General features: G+C 35.7%; 1 protein-coding gene across 2 annotated transcripts in view; it reads left to right on the top strand.

Annotated features, from left to right (window-relative positions):
• The window catches only part of NBAS (NBAS subunit of NRZ tethering complex), a 178,948-nt gene that overhangs the window by 154,406 nt on the left and 2,750 nt on the right, over positions 1-21,792 (top strand). For both annotated transcript variants that reach the window (XM_042803171.1, XM_042803170.1), the window contains 3 exons: positions 4,638-4,774; positions 7,754-7,898; positions 13,482-13,610. In XM_042803171.1, the coding sequence (XP_042659105.1) occupies positions 4,638-4,774; positions 7,754-7,898; positions 13,482-13,610 (411 nt within the window). The remainder of the gene's footprint in view (positions 1-4,637; positions 4,775-7,753; positions 7,899-13,481; positions 13,611-21,792) is intronic.

Genomic DNA, 21,792 nt, shown 5'->3' with positions numbered 1-21,792 from the left:
AAAATAATATATTTCAGATAAAAAGAAAATATGACTTTTGTCTTCTGGCATGCCATAGCTGCTACATGCTGTATCTGTAGTCTGCACTCCCATTCAGAAATGTGGTTAATTTTCTGTCTTGGTCAATATTTGAGAAAGTTGGGCTGATTTTTGCCTTTATTAACAGAGATAATATGGGATGAGTCAGAAGTCCTTTATGGGCTATCCTAACCACTGCTACCTAGTGACAGGAGAAGCTGGGAAAAGATGTAAAATCAAAGTACTCAGAATGAGAACATACAATTAAGAGGAGTTTGCACTGGTTCAGACAGCTAGAAGTATCTAATGTAGTTTTAAGCAACACTTGGTGCTGTTTGTGTAGCCTGTATTTTGCTTTGTGAATTTCCTGTATATTTTTTTAAGGAACATTAGCATATGCAGATGTTCGCATGTTCTTAATTTTAAACATGTAGTCCCTCAATATGAAATTGTGTATTTTAACAGTTTAGCATAAGGTTTGGTTTTACTTAATTTGTATTTCATTTTATGATCTATCATGAATGTAATTTCTAAAATTAATTCCCCTAATTGATTTTCCCGTTGTGGTAAATATTTGTGCAGCCTGTTATTTTAATGGAAAACATCAAGCCAGCTGTATTCTGCTGCCAAAGAAAAAGCGTGAAACCAGGGAAAATCAAGACAGAATGGAGCAAATCGTTTGTTAAAACTGAAAGTCCTGTCTTTCCTTTTCCTTGGTTTTATTTCTTTCTTTTTTCATATTCCTTTGGGATCACCTGAGTTTCAAGAATACTCCTTACTGCCTCGCTATGGGCCTCATTATTCTGTTTAGTGACAGATTATTCTTTACAGGTACTACTTGTGCTATCAGGGCTCTAAGCAGTTCATGGCAGGTTATCTTTGCATAGCCTTTGAGTGGGTTGGAGGGGATGGGTTTGGTTTTTGTTTTTTTTTTTTTTTTTTTAAAAAAAAAGGATGGGAAGATGAGTTATATTATCCCATTACCATGGTTTTAAAGATGATCATACTTGTAGAAATGCAGTGCCTTGTTGTATTACAACATTCAGAGTCATCTGAATAGATCATCCAGAGTTGTTACAAGGAGAGTATTCAATTAAAAGTGGACATTTTAATCTTTTTGCTGTGTTATTACAACAAAAAAACAGGCTTGACTAACCTTGGTAAGTTCGTCTCAGCTAGCTATTGCCTCTGTTAAGATGAAATTCCTGCCCTTTAACACAGCGCGTGCTCTGTTTCGGCTGTGAGATGTCCTGATTCCTCACCGTGTTCTCTCTCAGCCTTGGAAAGAGAAGACAATACAGATGAAAGCTTATGTTCTATGTATACATAAACATACATATATATGTATAGTAAATATAAATTTGAAAATCCTCATTCCAGTGTGCTACTTCAAGGTATTGCTTTCTTGTAGCAAGGAACTGTTGGTTTTTTCGTGGTTTGATTGTAACTTCTATTTCTGGAGACTTATACGGAAAAAATTAAAGACAGGGTAAGGTATCTTGTCATTCAAACTGTAAAGCAGTGCAGAAACTATTTAAGGCAAGTGTCTTGATTTACTTCATAGCAGATAATATCTCTACTGATATTTAACTTAAAATGGACTCTTCTGTTTTATACAAATAACAATACCTTGAAATGAAGTTTTAATATATTGGTTATGTTTCTGGCACATGATATTGATCATCTGCTCATTAAAATTTTTCTAGTGATGCTAGCGAATTGTGCACAGATTTCAGTCATCTTGATCTGTAAAGGTACAATTTTAGGCATTGTGCAATCTCATCAAAACTAGTGGGACTACTATCAATGGGTAATGTGAAGTATGGACACAGTCTTTGCAGAATCAGCATGTATTTGATGATGTTTTCAACTCAGGAATACTTTTGAAAAATATTCCTGATAGAGTCGACTGTGTGACCATTATCATACACAGTCAGTCATTCTTGAAGTATTGAAGTGTTAAAGTATGGGTTTACAGCTGAATCTCAGCTTTTCTTTTTCAGGTAAAAAAAAAGGTTATTTTAACAACCACATTGTCACAAGAGAGAGATAATGCTTAAAACATACTTGTAGTGCAGATGTATGTGGAGAATAGGGAGGATTGATAGATGCAGCAGAAGCATGAGATACATTGAAAAAGGGAAAAAAGCTAGGGCTTAAAAGATGGAGGGGTGAGAAATTTAAGATAGGATAAGACTAGTCGTTTTTTTTTTAAAGTAATCATATTTGTCATCTACCTTTCAATACTTAGATAATTTCCATTTGTTACTTTTTCATTAACCTTCTGTTTCCTTTATCCTTAGTGCTGCAATTTTAGATCACCACATGAACTCTTAAAAGTATGCATACTTACACACCGTGTTTCTACTTTCAAATCTCACCTGTTTCACAGTAAATGGAAGTGACATGCATTTAAAACGCCATATAAAAAGTGAATTTTCAACAGTTTTCTTAACAACTCTAAATAACACTGTAGAAAGTTCACTTTATTTTTATTACCTTTAGTGGGAAATGTAGGCGACTTGAAAAAAGGCCATTGTAGAAAGAAGTATTGCAGAAATTCACACCATGTTTGAGAACAGAAATTTAATTCTTCTGATTTACTTTGATTGTATTAATATGTTTTGTTATGGGCAATCATGTTGCAAGGATCCACCTGTTCAAAACACATTATAATGTTAGATTAATTAACCTCATAAAAAAATGTAAACCCGAGTCTGTAAAGATGCATTATTAGGCAGAATTATTGGAATTCAGTTCATGTTGAATAGCATGCCTGATTTACTCTCATCTACTCGCCACTACTAGCGGCTCAATTTCTGTGACAGATTTTCTCCTGTATTAATATTGTCTGTGCCATTTCTTGCCATTTTTACAGTTATCATTAGAGAGATCTGAATGTTTAGTCTGTTTTGAAGTAACATGCTGTTTGTGCAAATATATTAAAATGTACTCAGTGGACCATCCAGAATGTTTCATCTATCCCTAAACTCCTTTTTCAGACAACTAGCTCTTTAAACCAAGTAAGTAGCAATGTGAGAGCTTCTGTTGTCTAGATAGTACATAATTTGCTAAATTGCTAAATATTTTTGATCCTTTAAAGTTAGCATGTCTTATGTCAGTGTTACTCCTTCGTATTATTCTCTCTTCTCTTTTCAGCCTTGTGATTTAAATATTGAAGATTATAATATTTTATATTACCAAGTATAGATGGATTTTAGGGATATTGCAAGTGGGTAACTGATGCCTGCTATGTGACATATGCAGCACAGAGGATTATTTTAAATGGACAGATCTCAGAAGCATTTGTTCACTATCAAAAATGTTTTAGTATGTGGTGCTTTCAGATGTACCCTGGAGACAGAAGTGAACGGGTTTTGAGCACTAAATATTTTAAAGTAACAAATTATGCAGGCAACTCAATAAATACATCAGTAATCTTTGTTTTCCAACCTCTTTTGAAAAATTTGCCCTTGATGTATCAGAGTCACTTTGAAAAGATGGGAATGCCATCTTTAATCTTTTAGAGGAGCTGTAGAACTAAGGAAAACTTTGTCCGTGTTTGATGTCTTAGAACTACTTGGTCTGAAATGGAAAAGTTAACAGTTAATGCTGTGTATCTTCAGTGGAATTACAAAATGGAACTGAAGTGTTTGATATCCTGGAACTTTTTGAAGTTTGGAGGAAAAATTCAGTGTTAGAGTGTGTTAATAACACAGAAGAAGCTGCGTTGTTATTGTAACAAATTATTTTTAAACTCCAGGAACTTCTGTGTGTCAGGTAGATAGCAAATAGCTATTCCATTTGTGAAAGCCCTTCTAGTGTGATAGCCAAACTTTTAAACAGAAGCTGCTTCTCATTTAGTAGCAAGTTGGTTCTAATTTGTAGCAACCTTCCTTTAAGTCAGACCTTTTACCTTGTACTTTTTTACCATCCAACTGCAAGCAGTAATTATCTGTAAAAAAACCTGTCATCAACTGAAGTCCAGGCAGAAGCTGCAGGTTTTAAACTTAGATGGACACTTTTCCTGAGATAGAGTTGTCTGGTGGCTCACTGATGTGATAACGGGTTTTGTTTTTCTTAGGTTCAAACACCTATACAGAGAAATATTACAGTACCTGTCAGCAAATGTTCTTCACTGGGTAAATTAATTTTGAATCATCTTTCAGGGCTCTTCCCTGTGGGAGAAAAGATTAGATGCTGTAAATTCAGCTGTAAATTGAATTTTCATAGGTGAGTGTAATGTATATTAGGAAAGCACTAGACATATCCATTCCTTAAAAATACATATGTATGTGTGTATATATGTCTATAGATTGAAAAAAGGAAATTTAAGGAATTTTTTGTTGCTTGAAGAACACAGAAATAAGACTCTGAACTAATCAATGAACGTATTTGTGTAGGGTTACATTGGTACCTAAGTCACTCCATGTTGCTGTGTGCTCTTCTGTTTTATTTGTATGTAATTGAAAATGAGAGGTAAGAAAATGGGTTTCTGGGAAAATTACTTTCACTTTGTTCTTGCATTGTTTTACAACAGTGATGTCCTTCACAGATAGATTGTTTATTGCTTTTAAACCATTGATTTCTTCAAAAACTTCTGCTTTTACTTTTTTTAGGTAGAGATAACAGATACTGAAAATGAAGAAAAAAGGTATGAACTCTTTGTGAGACTTCTGGAGTCTAGTCACAGTCTGTCTGAGTTTCAACACTTGGTTTTACTCCTTCAAGCTTGGCCACCAATGGACATGAGCAGGTAAGCTTTTCTTCAAACAATCATCTAGTAAAGATTAGTTTCCTGTAAGTCGTCTTGCTTGATAATATTGTGTAATTTTCAGTGAATGAGTTCAAACATAGCTAGGAGAAGTATGACCTTTGGAAAGGGTCATACTTGGTAAAATAAATGGTTTATGTAAAGCAGAATTGAATCAGTCCATTTCTTGTAAAATCTATATATACATATGTAGTATGTATCATGGAGGAGGCAGGAAAACATTGCCTGAACTGTTGTACAGGAGGTTTTCTGTCTACTTAAATTTAAAGATATGTATTTTGCTCTTATATTTGGCAGTGCATACAAAATCCGTAAAAAGGAATAGAAAGTTCTGACTGTTTTTTTCATTCAAAGTTATACTTTGTTTAAAACTTCAGCATTGCACCCATCAGAATGGGGATTTATTGAAAGTGTTAATTTGGAACATCTCAACTACATTATTTTTTACCAATCCTTTGGTTTTTGTCTGTGACTTTCTGAACACATTTAAAGGTAAAAAATTTAGCTGTTCTATTCTGGATTCATATAATCTTATGAGGCAAAAGTCACATATGTTTCAAGTAGAGCAATAATATTAGTAAATTTTTGGTGAGTACAGTGTGCCATGTTTTGTCTGATGGTAATTACGTTAGAGACATTAAATGATGCTTCCATTGGATTACTGTGGGGTATAGATTGCAGCCTGTTTTAACCTAGGGACTACACTCCCCAAAATGTTGATGTGCATTGATCTGTCAGAGAAGTTAAAGCTTATCTTTTTATGAAAAGCAGCTCTTTTGTGTAATTGTAGAGAACTGGTCCATTAGAAAGTAATCTGTAAGGGTTGTTCACCTTCAAGCTTGCAGTTTGTTTGCAATTTCTGGATGAGCATTAACCTAAAGGCTTTGTGACAGTTTTATGGGAAAAAAATTGTATTCAGTGCAGTAAGAAATGCAAGGACTGCTATGTGATCTGTCACAAATTCATATTCCAACTTTCCTTTTTAGTTTTTTTTTTAATTGTAATTGAAAATTTGAAGCCTCGCAGTGTGTCAGAACTGTCAAAATTTAAGGTAGTCTTTAGATTCGAAAAAATAATGAAGTGTTAAACTTATGGAACAAAGGGTCAAGTGAAATATTGCTGCAATTGGAAATTTTTTTTTTTTTTTTTTTTTTTTAATTGAACAGGAAGACTAGAGATTGTGAAAGGAGAACCCTTCTTATTGCCAGTAAGCTGGCATCTTTGGGTTCGACCCATCAGGTTGGAAGGAGAGGAGGAGCTCTGCTGTTCCCAGCCAGACTTGTGGCAGCTCTGTGCTCAGTGACTGTGACTGTGACTGATGGAAAGACTCAATTAAGTTGTCAGAAGGAATAAACATAATGACTTCTATTTAGTTTGCATTCAAAGTTACCCACTCCTAGCATCTGTCTGGTTTTCATGGTGGGATATAATGTCAGCTTCATGGGGAGCTGGTTTTATTTGTTTACAGTATGTAGTTTTGAAAATGGTAGATGAGCAGGAGAGTGCTTTTATATATGAAATAGTAGATATTTTGGCTGTCCTCTCCAGACTTATCAGACCTATTCCTTGGTATGTATCAATCCAACAGACTCTTAATAAACTCCATTTACAAAGATATCAACGGGTCACTTTCAACAATTGTTGCTAAATAATACACTTGAAAAGCAGCACTTTGACAGTGCTTTCCTGCTACTTCCTACATGTGCTGGATGAGTATCTTAATTTACACTAAATTGTAAGACCAACGTGCCAGATTTGGTGTTGCTGTGATTTTCTTTTTTCTTTTTTTCCTTCAAGCTAAAATGCAGAGTTTCACATATCTGTGGAATGCTGATTAATGACCGAAGAGATTGATGGGGTGATTTTTAAATCATCTATTATGCCTCTCTAAGTTTATGCACAAATGAACATAGTGGTTGTGTTCCTGTGACTTAATACAATAATGACCTAAGCTGTGACTGTGCATTGTTTTAGTCCATTGTAAATGGGAGTTGAAGTGCATTAACTTGGTTCACATTATAAAAACACCAGTGTGGATATGTTCCAGTGTCACACGTCATGCTATCATTTGAAAGGTCTGGTCTGCTACCTGTTTCTGTCAGTACATCCAGTCCTACCAAGTACACCTATTCCTAACAAAAGTAGCCAAGCACCTCCATGATCTAGCAAATAGCTGTAGAAACTTTGTAGTAAGCATTGCCTTTGCCATCATGCATGGTAAAATTTACTTGCATCTACTGTCTGCTGTAAGTCTGACTGTAATGGTGACATGACGTGAAGTTCTCTGCAGGGTGAAAAGAACATTTTAAATAAGTAAAATAAATGTATCTGCATCCATATCTAATAACAGAGAAGTAAAGATGCACATACTTTCACTCACCTACCGTGTTTGGATGGGCTATAAAAAAGGTTTATTTTTATTTTTACTAGTTGGACCTAAAAATTAAAATGTGACTCTTGGAAATATTTTCTCCACTTAAAAGCACGAGACAGATACTTGAGACACAGATGCTGTTAGAATGTGATCAAAGCAAACAAAATTAGAAATGCTGTATTCCTGTCACCCCTCTCTCAATACTATTCTGCTTGAGAAATCAGCTGGTGTAAAGCCAGGAGAACTGTTCCTATGCTATTCCAATTTGATCTGTCTTCATCTGGTGCATGATTCCCCAGCGACTGTAACAGGATATCATAATACTTTAGCTTCTTTGTTGCATTGGAAGAATGATGGCATCAGGATAGTAACTTGTCTCAAAACTTTTTCCTCTCTCCATCATGAGATTATACTTTAATTCACACACACACACACACACACACACACAAATCCCAAAAACAAACAAACAAACAAAAAAACCACACACACACACCCCAAAAAAAAAAAGAAAAAAAACACCTACAGAAAATGATGGGGGTGTGTATGTATGTTTATATTTTATATACATCTCTGTTTTTTCTGGGCAGATCATGCTCAGTTGATAATCTCTGGGTGAAGCTGGGGACCGTTATGCTCCACAGATGCCCACCTGAGGAAAAGGAGAGCACAGGAAATGAAATTTTGAAAATGTGCCGTTCTTTGTATGAGACAAAGCACATGCTCCCTGTTGAGGTAAGTTCTAACTTTGAGTATCATAGATAGGAGTCCTGTTTTGGGGGTCCCGACTACAGGAAAGATGTTACCATACTCAATCAAGTCTGATGGAGAGCTGACAAGATGATTAGGTGGCTGGAGCACAATAAATACGGAAAGGCTGAGAGAACTGGTTTCATAATGTCTTAAGAAGAGATGGCTAAGGGCGATCATATTGCTGTCTTCAAATATTCAGATGAGGAAACATGTAGAGGAGATGGAGCCAGCCTTTTCTCAGAGATGCTCAGTGATAGGACAAGAGGCAATAGAGGCAAGTTACACAATCAAAAACTCTCATTATGTACAAGGAAAAAATTTTTTGCCATTAAATTGGTAAAACATTAGAATAGAATAGATGTCTAGAAGAGACATGGAGTCTCTGTCCTTGGAAGTATTCAGAACTTAACTGGATCACATCATGGGCAATTTGATCTTGTTGGACTTACTTTGAGTGTAGGCTAGTTGGATTAATTGACCTTTAGAGGTCTGTTCCAGTATAAATTGTTCGACGTATTTGTAGAAGGTCTTTAATAGTGTATTGTCATGGAAGTCAGTGTGTCGAAAGCTGTTAATTAAATAATCAGTAGTTTTCTCTACTAATAAACACATAAAGATTTAGTGAGGAATCCTTGAAAAATGTGTTGGTGATTGAAAAAAATCTAATATACAAGTAATTGCTCTGTAATAATCTTGGTGTTCTTTCTTCCTTAACTCTGTATGTAAACTTCAATACAAGCATCTCTTAAGTATAAATTTATTGAAGCATTTTGTACGTAAACATTGTATATTAATAAAGACAGATTGGAGAAATGCTTAATAAACTTCACACAACTTCAGAGTAGTTGTGCATAATTTTATTAGGCTGATTAATCCCTTACAATCATCTTCACACAATCACAGGCTGTTATGGAAAACAGCTGATGTTAAGACTAGAAGCAGAATAGAAACAATGCTTTCTGTTTAAAATACAGGCAGGTGGGGGTGTGGTTTTTTTACAATAGTGCAACTGACTGATTTGACTCAAGTTCAAAATCGGTGTAAAACATGATTCTAGAAGGTGTCAGTAAGCTGAAACGATAAATGCATCTATTAACTTATTCATACCACCAAAAATTTTTAGTTGAAGGCAGGTCTGTGTATCCCTGGGACTGGTGTAATTATATGTGGCTTTTCTTTATTAGGTGTTGAATGGCGCATCATAGCTCATAAACTCATGATCTTATCTGTTCATAGGAGTAGTCAGACTTTGACAAGTAGAATTTCCTACCTCACCTTGGTGATCCAGGAAGGGATCCCCCAAGGGTTACCGTCATACAGCAGTCAGTTCACCAAGAGTTCTGGTCAAGAATGGGTCACAATTTGCTCGCTTCTTTTAATTGAGTAAACCTTTTTCTTGAACTCCATAACAAGTCGCTATTTGCAGACAGTTTTGGTATTGGTTAGCAGCTTTGGTTGGAGGTGCCCTCCTTTTTTAATAGTACAGGGTATTAGGAGAGCCCTTCATGCAGGTGTGAATATATAGAGGTACAGTATGAAGATGCTCTGATCCTCATGCATAAAATAGCCTTACTGCTGTAAAATACCTTTTTTTATGACTAGACCGCTGTACAGCAGCAAGAGTTGCACTAAAATGTGTAATTACACAGTTACCTACAAACACAGGCTGTATTGCTTTAAGTATCTACTTGGGAAGAGGGGGAATGATGTGGGTAAATTTAAGTAACTTATTTCTATGCACGGCTACAGTTCTTAAGTGCACAAATTATAGAGATGAGATCACATGGCTGTATAAGATGAAAGTCTGATTACTGACAATTAACCTGTTTTGATGACTTCACATTTCAATAAATACACTGATTAAGAAGACAGACATAGAACGTTGGAATTCTAAAAACTGAGAGATCAAATTATCACCATGAATAACATTTTCTATTCTGAAGTCCAAAGGTTGTGATGGAAAATACATTTAACTTTGAATCACGGTGGTCTAGAAGTTAGAAAAACTGTTTCTCTGGATGTAATCAGAAGGGTTTCCTCTCTTCCTGTATTCTACCTGCTGCTGATCTTTTTAGTTTTTTACAGCCAAGTTCTTTTTTTAATGTCTTAGAGAGCTTCATAGCTTTAATCTTTGTGTCTGTGTATGTGTGTGCATTTGTTTGGTTTCTTTATTTGTTTACATTATTCAGTGGATAGATTTTTCCATTCCTCTTAGGTAGAATAAGCATTGTTTTATTTGCTTGGAAGCCACATGTGTTTGGACTGTCTGACATGCGCACTGCCTGATTAATCTCTTTAGAAAGGGGCAAATCCTCCTCCCCCAGGTAACTGTTAAATTGTGACTCTGAATATCTCATGTTTTTCTATCAACCTGTGGGTCATGTGTCAGTTAATATAAATGCATACATGGGAGAATGCATCGAGTCTCTTATCTATAATCATCCTGGGGTCCTAGTAGACATAAGATCCTTATCTCGTTGAATAATACAGCAACCAGTTGGTCTCCTTTTTTCTATTTTTGTGGCTAGTTGTTCCAGGTTTTTATTATATGAGTTTACACTGTATGTTTTTCTTCATTCACTGTTGTCTCTGATCATTTTGTTCAGATAATTTTGAGTTTAAATGCTACACTTCAGTCTGCTTTCAGCCTCCCTAGACACAATACTGTTTGTACTCATTATCCAGCCCTTCAAGCCATCCATGAAAATATTGAATAATATCAGACCCAAAACAGGCTCCTGCGAAATCCAGTTTATATGCCTCACTGGTGTGTCAGTGAACCATCGATAACTGCATAACTAGATAGAAGACAGAAGTTATCTTACAAAAGTTTCAGCTAAATCGTGGTAATCCAGATTTTGAATTAGGATTTTCCTTGTCCCTCTTGCAGGGGCAAAAGAGAGAAAGAATCTGCAAAAATTAATGTGTGGATGAAAATACCTTGAAATGGAAGACTGAAGGAGTGCAGTCTGTTATCTTATCAGAGATTGAGAGGTGATTGATTGTATTCTGCAGATATTTTTGGGTGGAACACAAACTAATAAAAGCCTCTCTTGATTTACAAAGAAAGGCATAACACGAACCAATTGAGTTTAATTTATACCATTTCAGATTTAAGCATAAGGCATGGTATTTTGTCAGGAAGTAAAATTAATTGTTGGAATGTGTATTTCTCTTTCAAAAGAGGTGATGGACTCTATACTCGAACATTTTTGTAGGTAAGACTAGATATGTCTGCTAGACATGTTACCAGGCACAAAGTTGCCCAAGTCATCTGACTGGTACTCCCTGAAATCTAATGACCTCTGGCTTCAAAATCTGCTGTTGTAAGAAAAACAGAAGTTAATTGGATAGCTAAGCAAGTGTTTTTTTAGGTAGAGGCCTTTATGCCTCTGTGATAACCAAAGCAGACTGTGTTAGAACATGCCCCGTTAGAAGTGTAACCAGTACTAGAGTATAATTGTGAAGCATCTAAGAAGAAAACAAAATGCTGGCATATCATCTGAGTTAAATGTTATTGCTTTGATAATAGCAGTGTTAATATCTGTATTATTGTGTTTGTTTGCTGAGAGTTTTAATTCTTCTTTATTTTAAAGCAACTCACTGAGACAGCAAACTCTAATGCAACATCTGCATCTTTTCTCTCCCTGCCTTGTTGCTTTAAAAATGTACAGTACCTAATTATGTTTTACAATTTGCTTAGCTTCCTTTTCTCCATTCCACACCCCCAAAATATGATTAGAGGTTCTTTTAGAGTGCCTTTATATAGTTATGTGTTACTTCTTATGGCACTGCTTCTCCAGGTAGTTTTGAGAGGCTTTCAGACAGAAAAAGTTACCAAGCATGGTAAATGTGCTGTTTTATTCAGGTTATGTATCTTATGACTCTCAGAATTTATTTTTCTGAACATAAGTTGCATTTATTGCTGTGGATACACATTTTTAAGAAAAGGAGATATGCAGAGTGAATCTCTAACTTTGCATTCAGTAAATTTGCTAGAATGGCAGATAGACTGCTTAAAAGAAATACAACGGAATATGAAATTATCAGAAGTTTCATAAGCATATGACTGATCAGACAAAGCTTAATGTATTTATTTAATCTTTGTGTTCCTTGTTCTAATATCATTTCCTTCACTGAAGACATCAACAGTCAGTTGCAGTACAGAATACAAGTTTTAAAGAACAAGTCTGGGTAAAAGAATAAGCCTTACCTCAGTTACTCGGAGCTTGATGTGATCGAATATGCCCTTCTGGGGAGTGTTTCTTGAAGGTTTAGAATACTGAGCAGTGTGTAGCCAGAGAGCTCCCTGTGCCAATCAAGGCCAGGTGTTGCTGCACTATATTACAGTTGCAGCATTTGGCATCTCTTTATCTGCAAAAAATTTTTAGTCTTTTAGGCTCACAGCTACTAAAACTGTGCTGCCAAAAGTGTGCTTGCGTCTTGGTCATCAAATTGTTACACTTGTCATTAAACTGGAAAAGATGTAAAAAAAAAAAAAAAAAAAAAAAGAGATTTGCATTCTCTCAGCTTAATATTTAGCTGATGAGATCCTTTGAAAATTGTTCTCTAAATGTTGGAGTGAAACACAGAGCATCTGTAAGGGCTGGATACCATTTTCAAGGTGACTATCACACAGTATCCTGAACACTTAGTGTAAGTTGTCCTGGAATATGGGACATCTCTGATGGGCCGCATTGGGAAACGATTGTGACAAATGACTCAAAGTTTTGGATATGACAAAAAGAGAATCTATAATTTGATTTATAACATAATTTGTTAATTGAAATACTTTTTGATTTCTAAATTAATAAATCCATGCAATGTTGAGGGGGGAAAAAACCCAACAAAACAAAACACAAGTTACATGTAGGTTGTTTTGTTTGTTGGTTTTAACTAAAGGCCAAGTTAAAGATTTGGAAATGCACAGTAGGTTTGTTGGGGTGGGTTGGGTTTGTTTTCTTAAAAGATATTTCTCTGTCCGCTTTCTTCTTGCAGAAGATTTATGATGATAAATTTATGCTGTATTATAAAAGATGAGAAATTAGATGAATGAGGGAAAGTTAATTTGCTAAACTTTAATCACGTATAAAATTTTGAAAGATTTTGCAACAGAACTTTAGGGTGCTGAACTCTGGTATGTACTGTTATTTCCTCTTCATTTTGTTCCATTTTTATGATTGCATAATTGAGCTACAGAAATGTCACAAGTGTCTGTTAAGTTTCTTCCTGTGCTTTGCATTATTTCAGTAAGCACAAATATATTAGTCCCACAGAGAGCTCTGATTGCTCTGTTGTTCTTTCACTAAAACTCCAGGTTGTAATGGTGATTCAGTACCAGCCTTCCCTCAGTATAACAAACATTGCACTTACAACCCTGTGTTCCACATTTTTTTAAATTCATCCTTTCAAGTTTCCAAAGAGTTATTTCCAACAGGGAGTTCATGTGTTGTGAAAGTTTGGTTTTCATTTTGAATTTGACACAGAATTTTCATAAATTTTAGTGTGAATGATGATGTTAATATCTCCAGAGATCTCACCGAATTATTTTACTTTTATGTTCAGTGTATAAAAGCATTATGTTTGCTGCTGCTTAACCAGTCCCTCCTGCTGCCATCCCTGAAACTGCTGGTAGAAAGCAAAGATCAAGATCTTCATGCTGTGGCACTGGAGCAGATAACAGCTGTTGCTAAGGTATGAGCAGTTGAATTAACCACCTTTCAGAATCTGAAGTAATAAAGTAGCTCTTTTATATTCATATAGTGAGGAGAGACTATGGAAACCCTTATCATTATTAAGATTTTCCACAGCTATTATGTCCACAGTGAGCAGTAACACGGGGCTAGTAAGATCTTTTATATATACTTGAGGTGATTAAAACTCATAGCACTTCCTTTAAATTATCTAGTATGCAATTTTAAGTCAGTGCGGTGGAACAGAAACTATTTTGTTACATAAAATAGATTGTCATCTCTGTGTTCGTATTCTAGCACTTTGGGGGTTTTTTAAATGATACTAGTACATCAGATGAGTTAGCTTGTTTCTGACAAACTTGGCAGACTGTTCATATACACGTGGAGAGCCGTTACATCACTGGCTTTGTTGTAGAAAGGTTAAAATGCAAGTTGGTATGTTTGGGACTTTCATGCAATTCTAAACAGCTTTTATTTGATACTGCAGCAAAGTTTCTAGAGAAAAAAAAAAATTAAATACTGTCATTTTTATTTTGGACAAGAATACATTACTGTATATTTTTCAATCGTTATGTAAAGTTGCAATACTTTTTTTCCCCCCTGTGTATTTGCTTTTCAGTTAAAAAGTAACACCAAAAAAGATAAAAGCTAGGCTCCTAGACGAAAGCATTTTATTATCTTTTATCTTTTTTTTTCTGAGAACTGAGCTGGGTTTAAAACTTCTTGAAGCGCTTAATTGAACTTGTGTGTGTAGAACCTGATTTTCTTGGATTTTATGTTCGCTGTGATCTACAGTCTAACATTCTACCACAAAAAAAGAAGGGAGGTATTGTCTCAGACCTTTATATGAAAATGAATGGCTTTACTGTCTGGCTGAGTTAACTGCATTGAATGTTTCCAGAATTAAAATATTTAGGTAGGAAAACCTCATCTCTAATATTTCCAAATTTTGAACCATGTCTTAGGGAGCTCTTGTTTGTGTATTACCATATAAAATAATAACTTATGTTAAATTTCCCATATGCTACTTCAAAATAAAACTTCCCACATGGAAACAAGAATGGAACTGTGTGTATCTTTTTAAGATAATCATCCCCAAAACACAAAAGCTAAAAATATTAGATTTGTAGAAATTCAGATTGAAATGATAACTCTTTTTCTGAGATACACAAAATAGGCAAACATTCCCCCATTTCTGTGGGAGCATTCTAGGGCAGGCCCTCCTCTCTAGTTGCATTAATTGCTATAAATTTTTCAGATTCCTTTATTACAACAAAGGGTGCAATCCTGTCACCTACTTTCACACCATCATCTGTTCACTAGGAAAGATATTCTGCATCCTGCTCTTCCCAGAATTCTCCCTTAACTCTCCTCCTCACTTGTTCCTGCTCATGTGCTGTGTCTTTCTTTCCTTCTTACGCTGCGCATTGTATTCCAGAAGCTTTCTCTTTGCATCCCTTGGATAGCTTAAGAAAGGATTTATCTTCTCTCCAGAACACAGTGGTGAAGACCAGTCAGAGAAGCAATAGATCTGGAAGCATGGGCTCCATCCATCTAGATGTTGCAGATTTTCCTTCAGAAGGACCTAGTTACCAAAATGGATGAAGCACCAGCTTTTTTAACCATAGCTGTTCCCTATGAACATTTAAAATGGTAGCATGGAAGATGTCAGGGCATGTTATGTATAATACCCATCTGCTTGTATCAAAATTCCAGTACTGTAGTTAGCATCCAGTATGAATTTGGAGTATTTCCTAGTTGAGCTTGGTATTCTATGAAAAGAACCACAGGGTTTTTACAAAGGTGTTCCTATTTCCTTTTCTTTATACAAATCACAAATTTTCTGAAGTTTCCACAAAATTTTATAAATATTAACCACCCAAACAGTAGCAGATTGTCTTTAGCATTTTGGTAGTTTTCTTTTGCCACCTGCAATTTTAGATTTTGTGTCTGCAAAGCAAGGCTTTTTTGTAACTGTATTTAAACAAGATGATCTCATTGAAAAGCAAGTGGAGCTCTGATATATGCATGCACTTTCTCATCTATATGTTCTTGTTAACCTTTTAAAATTGACTTTTTTGTTAACAGATGAAAGCTGCTGTGTAAGTGACTAGCTCTGAAGCTTGCCAGCAGGAATTTGTCCGAATACATTTTATTTAACTATTTTTAAAGCATAATGCCATGCAGTGGCACTTTGTGAATGGTTACTAATTGTATTGCTCTCTTAACTGGCCTTTTCTTTCTAGTGTGCTATGACATTCAATTTTCTACACTCTAGGTTGATTACTTTATATCGGAGTTTTAGGGCCAGGAACCGTATTGTCATCTTACTAATATAAAGCACTTTGTACACTTGTGCATGCCTAAAACAATATTCGTTTTGGCCTTCTTATGTAGGAGGCAGCTTGATAAGCCATTTCTAATTTTTCCTTCTAAATTCAGTATTAATTTGAGCATATAGTTCTGTAGGAGTTCTGGATAACGTAGATTTTTCAAAGCATGTAGCTTTGGTCTAATGTTTTGTCCTAAGTTGATGAAAATTTAGCTATTGACTTAATTAAATTGGACATAAAGCTTAACCAGGACCTTGAATGTGACATTCCACTGCCAGCGTTAGAAAAACAACTAGTACAGAAGTGTGCCATGCTAAATTTAAAAGCTGTTCATGGATTGTTTAGGAAAGTATCTCTTACTCCGTGTTTTATATGCATCTCATTACGTTAGTTGGTGTTGTACTAAAAGTGCATGTATTGCTTATGTATGTCAGTGTTGTTTATTCAGTATAATTCTGTATGCGTACTTTTTGCTTTTTAAAAACAGTATTCAGACTGTTAATGCTTTTTGTAGAGTCCTTAATGAATTTTTCATAGGAAGCCCATTTCTGCTTACATTAAAGAGGAAAAGGACAAATAACATCTGGCAAAGGGAAGTCATAGCTATTGATTCCCTGACATAGTGCTAACACAGCCCACAAACATGGCTGTGAGAAAAATACACCACTTGCTTGCTGATACGATGTATTAGTTAGCCATTTGTTGTATGCTGCTGACAGCTTTATGGATGTTTACAGTTAAGGATGATGCTGAAGTGCTGATACTAGGAATTGTAAAGCTTTTGCCTGTAATAAAACAACCAGGATTTTGTGTAAGCTTTTTTGAAATTGCAGACCTCTCTTTTTATTGTGAATCTTTTTATAAACTGCCACTTGCCTTTTTTGGATAACAAAAATAACCTTTCTTCCTCTCTGTTGTGTGGTATGTGAGTAATTGAGTAATTTTAAAAATCAGTTTACTTAAATAAGCTTATTACTACCAGTAGGGCTCAGTTTCCCCTTAAGAATCAGATTATTTCTGAGAAGGGTTTCAGAATTGTCTGTTCACTTGGTTGTCTTTCAAAGATTAAGACTGATTTTTATGCTTCTGATAGAGCAAGTAAATATTCTATTACCTGTTGGTAGTTATGCTGTTAAAAAATCTATCAAATAGCAGTTAATATAATCAGTACAAGTATTTCTTTAATCAAGGCTTTAATAGAAACTATAACTAGAAAATGTTTTTAGTTAATCTAAAATAGTACTTTAGATCTATTTGCAATACTGTACTTTCAATGATGAAGTACTGAGACTACCTTTGCAACATGATTTCTTGAAAAATATAATATGAAAAATCATAATGAATGTATTAAATAATGGAATTTCCAGTGTTCTCCAGTGTCTTATGCCATTTATGGTTACTCAATGTGGCTTGCGTTTTAAAAGAATTCTTGTTAAATTATGTGTATATAAGCTAATGGTGATTAATGTAAAATACCTTTCTCTAGTTTATTTTTCTAGGGGTTTTTTATATCTCCCTGTTTTCTTCTCCTCTTATTTATTCATCCTATAGCTGTAGACTCCAATAAGGAATAAAATGAAAAGCATTTTTACCTCCGGTAGTAGTGGAGAGCTAATACTTTGGGAGATAGCAGGTTCAGTTATTTTCTGCTGTTACGTCATCAGCAGCTCTTATCTTTCCATTAGTATCCATATTTCATAGCGCATGGATTTTATAATGTGTATAACTTATGGATGACATAGAGCCTAGTGCTAATAGACACTGCACAAACAATGCTGACAGGGAGTTGCCCAGACCCTGACTTGCCCCTTAGTTAGGCAGAAGATACCACCTGACATACTCTTGCTTATCTGAAATTCTCACTACAGTAGAGTTTTTTGGGGGGTTTTGTTTTTGTTTTGTTTTGTTTTCCCAAATATGCTGCATCGTAGCAAGTATAGCTACGATGTCCGCGTAGGCTGTATTAGCAACAAGAAAATATACTGGATGCTGATGTAAGATGTGGGCTTTGGCTTGGAGAGCGGATCCACAAAATTCTTTCATTCCTGGCCACATGAGTTTTCGGAGGCCTCAGTGATCTATCGGTAAAGCCTTCTAGATGCCTCAAGTTCCTCTTCTGAGTACATCAGAAGAGATGCCACCTGTGTCAAAGCTGATCTTCACCCACGTATTTTCACACAGAAGCCTTTTTTAAAACTCGCAGGCTCCCTGTCTCTGCTTGCCCATGGGACCTGCTGCCTTGGTGGAGCCGAGTGCCTCGAGCCTGAGCCCGTTTGCAGTCGGTAACACTGGTGTACCGCTGGCCAAGCCCTGAGCAGACATGCTCGACCCTTGCTAACTATGCACTGACAGCGCTGAGTTCAACGTAAGACACAAATTGCCATTCCGATTCAGACATACAGCAGTCAGCGTAGGGGTGAATACAGGCTGTACAACTGCTCTGTGTTCGGATCCTTTGCCGAGGGCATTGGGGAAACAGCTTGAATGCCCTCTCCAAGAGCAGAGCTTCATAGTCTGGGACAAGGCTTCTCCCCATCCTGCAGAGAGAGTTCAGGACTTGTGGAGACAGAGTGCAAGTGGGTCCTCACTGCTGTACCTGTTGAGGGAAACCTTACTGAGATGTGGTTTTCTACTTGTAGATGCAGATCCATTTATAAATTCCGCATTAAAGAGAAATTTGATAAAATGTGCAAGCCCTGTTTGAAGCAGAGTGCTGTAGCACTGCTTTGGTGGAAATGAGTGCATCTGTTGCAGTTCTGTTTCTATGCTGTCTCACTTTCTAGATGAATATATATGTTCCTAGCAGGGAAACATATTGATCATCACAGTCTAAAGGAGTGACCTGGTCATCACAGATACCACTTGAATGCCTGCATCTTGAAAACAGATTTCAGCCAATACCTAGACAGATATATAAGTCAAGGAAAAAAGTCAGGAGATCCTCTCCTTAGAGTAATTATCCCCATTAGTTTTTGTCCATGTGTGCATTGTGTGTGGGCACCACACTAAATCTGCACTTTCGAATCCTACTGAAGGAGAGATGGATATGAAAAAGTAAAGCTTCTCCCATTTAAGCCTTCCAGAAGTAACAGATTTTACGCTAATGAAAAATTTAGTACCCTTATCATGGAAGTCTAGATGGGCATAAAGATTTTTCTCCATCGTATATGTACTCTGAGTTTGTCATTATTGTGGTTTATAGTTTATTCAAACAATATGAAAATGTTTATGTGTTAATTTGTGCAGAAGATACCTGTGCCTCTGAGACTTAACCGCCGTCAGCTGCATGCCATGTGACTGGAACAGTGATTCTGGGATCAATGATAAACTTTGCTTGAACCAGTGTTTCAAGGCTCATTAGGATCTTAGGATAGCAAAGGCTCTGCATATGCAGGCAGATCAAAAGTGACTCATTAATAGGATCCTACTCCTGCTGCCTGCCCAGAAGCAGCAGCTTTTTAACACAGGGATGGTGAGGTTGCTTTTTAGTAATTGTCTTAATCAGGTTTTACTCTTTTGTTTACAAGTCTTGTCAGAAGAGTGATTTTGAAAAAGAAAATGTAGTGAATTTAGAGTGTCTGTATCTACTGTAGGCTAATATTTAGTATGTATGCCAGAAGTATATACTTGTAGCCAATCTGGACTAATTTAAACAACATTTCAAATATGACTGAAATGATTGGCAAACGAAAATAACCCTGAAGGTTGCTTGAATTAGTAGCTCTTAAAAGATAAAATTTTGAGGATCAGGAGTCCATCTGGAACAGTATCCTGGCTCCAGTGGATGGAAGAATTATAAGCCTAGTGAAGAATAAGAATAAGGCAAATGTATAGGCTCTTTTCAGAGATACTACTCTCCCAGTTTGCAGTTATTTTCAGATGTATGTGTTTGCTAAGTAAGTAACTGCCAGTGGTTTTCTTTCTCAATTTTGTCCAGTTTCTCCTTAAACTTGAGTGAGCTTTCATATCCTTCAGTATCATTTGCCAAAGAGTTCAACAGTGTAAAAAAACAACTATTTTTTTTTTATTTACTCTGAATTTGATCTACTAGATTCATTTGCTGCTTCATAATTATTTTTTAATGAGGCAATGTGTTTAATCAATCCCTGTATACTCTAATGATATTGCTATCTGCTCTATACAATCTAAGCAGCCTCTTTTTTAGATTGGCAAGTCCTAGTTTTGCTGAGTCACTTCTCGCACAGACACCATATTATACTCTCTATAGTGTATTTTTGCTTATAAATATATTCCATTGTTTTAGTAAGTTTTGGGTTTAATATTTGTTGTTCTAATTTAAAATTAATTTTAAATACTTGTAGTCTTAAGGTAAATTAAACTGATTTATTTTTAAAAAATCTTACAGTTTTGTCTAAACATATGCACTGAGCAGCAATCTTAATTAAGGTTTTTAAATATACATTAATTCATTGACAATCTGTATAGGTGTTGGTAAGGAATTTCGGTGTGTACATTTGTTTTTATTTAAACTAATGACTGTGACTGTGTCTTCATTTGCAACTGATACCCAGAACACTGACAAGATCTGGAGCTGCAAAGCTGGTAAATAGTTAAATCTAGCTTTCTCAGCTGCCTATTTTGATACAGATTTCTCACAAACTTTGGCATCTCTGCATTCTTCCCACAGCTGTCAGACTCAGCTTAGATTGACCAAAGAGTTGCAGAATAGACGGTGGCTTTAGGCTGCATGAAATGCTCTCAGTCTGGTGGCCATCTTGTGTCTCCATCCAGTTGCCTGGAGACAATTACATGACAAAGGTTTCCTTTTTCTGACCAGATCTTCAAACAGCCAAGTCAGAAAATGGGAAATGTTAATCAGTTTAAACCTACTGGACTACTTGATTTTAAGGATGAGCTGTCAGAGAAAAGGAAGAGCCTTTTGTGTGCTTTTTTGTTACATGTAAATACACAATGATCTCATTTATGCATGAGTACAGAAAGGTTTCTCTGAATGTGGGCATCTTCATCGCCATAGTATAGCTCAGATGTTTATGCTAGAAAAGGTCTTTTACTTTCAGACTGTCTCTCCAATTGTAGGTTTTTGATATATGAAATCACACTAATCTACAGGACTTTTCATTAGCTGAATAATAGCCTAAAAAACTTAATTTAAATCAAACCTCCCACCTGCTGTTAATCTCACTACTGTAATTGCTGTTTGCATTTTATGTTCTTAAAATCAAACACTGAAGCCCTGTGTAAAGGTACATCCTACATACAGGTCAAGAATAGAGCACACAGAGCTCAGAGGTGGGGCAGAATATCCCTCCAGCCTCCCATTTCAGAAAAGAAAGTATGCTTCATGGTATGCTACAAGATGCCAGCACTAGGAATTTTATTTAATTATCAACCTGTCATCAACAGGAGAACATGTCAGTAGTTAGCATATGATAATTGAGAGGAATTATTAAATAATTAAAGTCTTACAGATTGGACAGACTAACAGTTCTTAGAACTGTTTTGTAAAGTGGACCTAGAACTGCTATGCACTGTTGCATTAACTTTGTAACCCATAAATGTGAAAATGTTGAAGAGTTGGAGGAAATCAAGTTTATGTTTAAGATTTCAACAGGAGGAAAACCACAAGTATCTAAATGAAGTAATGGAAGAAGTAGCATGAGGGTGAAACAGCAAACTCTCTTCCTGGTTAACATGATAAAGACATTCTGTTTTTCTGAAGTTCCAAAGGAAGTGAAAATACTAAATTGAAAGTAATGATCATGTATTACTGATGTCAAACTGAAGGTGATTAAAATAGGTATAACAGCTTTTCATGCTGAAATATTTGATTTTTTGTCTTTTTCCTTTTTAAATTATATTTTATCTTCG

This window comes from Tyto alba, unplaced genomic scaffold, assembly GCF_018691265.1.
Source record: "Tyto alba isolate M040663 unplaced genomic scaffold, T.alba_DEE_v4.0 Super-Scaffold_40, whole genome shotgun sequence".
NCBI classification, from domain to species: Eukaryota; Metazoa; Chordata; class Aves; order Strigiformes; family Tytonidae; genus Tyto; species Tyto alba.
Note: the sequence above shows the minus strand (reverse complement) of the source record. Positions and strands in the feature narration are given on the sequence as shown.